At 36.6% G+C, this 4650-nt stretch overlaps 1 protein-coding gene across 1 annotated transcript; it reads right to left on the reverse strand.

Annotated features, from left to right (window-relative positions):
* Nucleotides 1–3902: 3902 nt before the first annotated feature.
* Nucleotides 3903–4343, reverse strand: LOC136885320 (protein mago nashi-like). Its single transcript, XM_067157832.2, has one exon. The coding sequence runs from the start codon at nt 4341–4343 to the stop codon at nt 3903–3905; it is 441 nt and encodes a 146-aa protein (XP_067013933.1).
* Nucleotides 4344–4650: the final 307 nt, after the last annotated feature.

Raw genomic sequence — 4650 nt, forward strand, 5'->3', positions numbered from 1 at the left:
TCTTCCTTTAACCGATATCTTCATTTTTCGAAGTGTCGGTTCTTTTTCTTTTTTCTTCGAATTAGTATTATATTAAGGATTGTTGCCCAATTGTATTTCCTCTAATAACAATAACCACCACCACCATCACCACCCTCTAATTAACGTCCCCCCCTTTCTCTATTTATCATTTCTTTATCAATTACTACGGCAAGTTGTTTCGAGTTGAACCTCGTATTTCTTTCATTATTTCTTCCTATTTTTTAAATATATTTTTTATTTGGCTTTATTCTTTTTTAACGTTTTAAATTATTTTATAAAACCTATATATCCACTTTGAAATTTGACGAAATTAAATCCTACACTGTTTTCCTAGGACTTCATTCACGTCACCTTTTGCTCTTCGGCCGGAGAAACAAATGCCTACAAGACCTGCCTAGCAACGACTTTACATAAGCGAATATTTGACCTGCTTATGAACTTCAGCTATATTTGTTTTCGGCGCAAGATAGTGATGTTCTGTTTACTCTCTTGACTGTGATTATTGTGTTTTGAACATTTACTGAATTGCTACGTTATGATACAATGTTAATTTTTTGCCTGTATTCAATGTGCTAGTTGTTTTAAGATCTTCGCAAATTGGCTGATGATGACACTTAAAATGTGTTGAAACCGGTCCCATTAAACAGGTTGTAACTACTTTTTACCATCTTATTACGGAGTATTGAAAGGTGGATCCTAACCTATAATATTGTACATCTTATTTCTCTATTCAATACGGAACAATAATGAAGTTTTTAACTTTAAATTAAAAATTGCCTTAAGCAATCATTGTATCGACAAGGTGGAAAATAAATAAATACTTAATTGTGAATCTACTAACGCTAGGTTGAACACATGCACGCTCCTTGCGAGGTCAGGAAATATGCATGGGCCTCCCGTACAGCTGCTTAGGTCTAGGAGAGTAGAAACATCGCTGGACGGTCTGGTTTTGTAAGAAAGACCCTGTATCACTGTCTCAATGCAGAAACAAAGGTTGAAATTCTATGGACATCTGGTAAAAATGGACAAGAGCTGATTGACGAAGAAGATCTTTAAGTACATAGTAGGATGGAAGACTACAACATAGTGGGTGGAAGAGGTAAAGAGGGATGCTGAGAAAGTTGGAGTTACAGCAGATGAGATCAACAACAGAGAGGATTTATTTCAGAAGCTGAATTGACAACCTCATGACATTCAAAGAGAAACCACTAAAATGTAAGACCAAATTCAAATTATCCGAGGAGCAGAGAAAGATCAGAAGTGAAAGAATGAAGAGATTTTAGGAGAAGCAGAAGAGACTGACCAGATAGCCTTAAGTTCTATGTAGTCCATAGCAGGCCAAATTTGGATTTAAAAAAATAAAAAAAATGGAATATTCAGTAGCTGGGTTGAGTGGCTCAGATGGCTGAGGTGCTGGCCTTGTGACCCCAACTTGGCAGGTTCGATCCTGGCTCAATCCGGTGGTATTTAAAGGTACTCAAATACCGCCTACACCAGCCTTATGTTGGTAGATTTACTGGCACAATAAAGAACTCCTGCAGGACAAAATTCCGACAACTCGGCATGTCCAAAAACCATAAAAAAAGTTGTTTGTGGGGTGTAAAAACAATACATTATTATTGATTATTCAATGTAGTATGGTACCGGTATGGTATATTAAAAGGTAAGTTGAGACAAAGAAACTGGAAAGCAATATCTTACTATGCATAGACATTTTCCTCCTAATTTTATTCTCCAAAGAAACTTTACATGTTATAGCCCTGAAAGTGGCTTCAATAAAGTTGCCCTTGGAAGTAATAAACTTGATATTATGAATCTTGAACTTTAAACTTGAATGCCAGTGATATGTTAAGCAAATACAGTAGAGACAATACGCGACACTCTGTGAGATATCGAGGGATAGCGATTACAGCTCTATCTAGCGGAGTGATCCGAGAGTTACTGATTCTGTCATAAGAGTACGTGTATTTGTTTGTGAAGTTTTGGGGGTTATTTATGCATTTGCATTAAGTTGACATAAGTAAATAGTAGCGTGTGTCATTCCTTTATATCTCCTGTCAACATGAGTGGAAAGATATGTGCTGCATTTGGCTGCAATAACTATGAAGTGCAGAAGGATCCGTGGTCTTTCTTCCGTTTCCCTCGTGACAAGAAAATGTAAATAAATACTGTGTGTGCATATATATTCTTCCAGTTAAAAATATATTTTTATAGAAGGCCTACTTCCTAAACTTCTGACCTTTGCAACCCATATTTTAACTGGCTTAAAATATAAGAAGCTTATTTTATTGTATAGTGCAACAGTTAACCTTGAATACCAATGTGTTGTTGTAGGTGTGATCTGTGGGTTTTGATTTAATTCAGGAAAATACATATGCATGTGGCTGGTTGTGTTCCAAGTTACCCCATTTGGAATGCCGTAATGCATTATCAAGCACCAAAGAAAATATGGGTGATTTAAGAAATGTGATGATGATGCCAATTGTCTTTATCCTAATGTAATGGCAAGTATTGTTTATAGGGAAAATTTGAATGTGTTTGCGGCTAAATTTATAGATTTTCTTTCTGTTAGTAGGCTTCAAGTTAAAAGGAAAATTGTCCAGCCCTTAAATGTAAATTCATTGAATCATGTGTGTAAGGAATGTGCCAATATTTTTATTGACAAGTGTCCTAATGTGATGTACAATGCTGCAGTCCCTTAAGTGCGGCCAGGGTATCCAGTAATCAGGAGATAGTGGGTTCGAGCCCCACTGTCGCCGGCCTTGAAGATGGTTTTCCATGGTTTCCCATTTTCACACCAGGCAAATGCCGGGGCTGTACCTTAATAAAGGCCACGGCCGCTTCCTTCCAATTCCTAGGCCTTTTCTCTCCCATCGTTGCCATAAGACATATCTGTGTCGGTGCGACGTAAAGCAAAAAAGACAAATCTAGCCGTGAAAGTTCAGGCAGGTATGCTAAAGCTAAAAAAGTAATCCATAAATGAACGATCAAGCCCTTTCGCAGCAGTCCATTTCACATCTTGATTATATGTCTAATTTCAGTTTTTAAATAATAACCTGTTAAATAATTCATTCAAGTATCCAGAATTGCTTTAGAAACTTTGAAGTTAATATTTTAGCAACACTTTCTTTCTAGACGTAATTTATTTATTCATTTCCGTATAAATATTTCCAGAGGTATTTGAATTTAGCGCGAATTTTCAGGTCACGCCACTAGAGAATTGTCTCCCATTTTAACAAGGCTAACTCCGGAAGTGTCGCGTATTGTCTCTACTGTATTTGTGTTAAGGTCCCTTCTTCAAGATGAACATCATTCAGTTTTTGCATTATTAATTAATTATTAATCATAGTAACTTATACCCATGCATTTGATTTTTAAAGGTTATAGGTCCTCAGATATATACCGGTACTTTACACACTGCTTGTCAGTTATTTGAGCAAACACTGAATGTTAAAAACTAAAGCCTCAAAAAGGTTCATATTTTACAATTAAGAGACAAATTCAAAATGTTTCAAATACAGCAATGGCAAATAATTGGAAAAATACACATAACGCGAATTCCTGTCTAAATCACCACCATAAAATAATGTCAGTAATTACGACCTCGGGGAATTATAAATATTTCAGCAACGTCCTAGATTAGCAAGACATTAGTACCGTATCTTCGCGCCAAATAGAACTGTTAGTTGATCACTGTTACTCTGTGACTCTTTAAACTGTTCTCCAATGAAGAAAGTATTCATCCAATTATGAAAGCTCCAATAGACAGTAGGATAGTCCTTCCTTCACTTCAGACAAAAGACCTACGATATCGTACGTAAGACAAACTATCACGCCACCAGCACTTTTCTAATTATACAGGTGTTGATGAATTACCACATTTAGAAGGGCTTGATTCTGAAATGAAGAGCTATGAGTGATAAAACCAAACACTTTAAATCTTGTACCAAATAGTAAAAACACCTTAGTCCATCAGGATCACGTGATTCGTTAACATCCAGTAAAGACCCCACTTTTGAAGTTGTGAAGGAAATGTGTTCTTCTCCAACCACGATCTCCAACTCTTGCCTTCCAACTCGATCAGGCTGAGGCCATAAATCGTCATCTTCTTGCATTATTTCAGATTCAACGATTATTCGCCTTAACTCGTCCATTACACTTTTGTGCACGTAAACTTCTTTCCGAATCATGGTATCATTTTTATAATTTGAGTTGTTGGCATAACGGAACTTTCCATCAGGTCTAAATTCAAACTCCAAAAATTCATGTCCGAACCTTCCTCTATGGCCGATATAATATCGAAGATAGAAATCGACCGACATGGCACAGAAAACCACCTGCTGCAGAAGAAAGAAGGATAAATTAATGCGTTCCGAATTCAACTTCGAAGGGAACTATTACGACGCACATCAGTCAACCAAACCAACAAAGAACACCAAAACAGACAGTAGATTCAAAGAATGATTCAGGAGCTATTATTGAAATGAGCGCTCCATTATTATAGAACGAGAGAATTTGAATCCGTTTGTTGCCAGATGAGAAAATTTGTATCGAATCCAGAGCAGCCAACATACTGCTTTAGTTAACAAATTTCCTAAATATGAGGCATCTTATGACTCTTACCGACCT

Source organism: Anabrus simplex, chromosome 14 (genome assembly GCF_040414725.1).
Source record: "Anabrus simplex isolate iqAnaSimp1 chromosome 14, ASM4041472v1, whole genome shotgun sequence".
In the NCBI taxonomy this organism is placed as follows: Eukaryota; Metazoa; Arthropoda; class Insecta; order Orthoptera; family Tettigoniidae; genus Anabrus; species Anabrus simplex.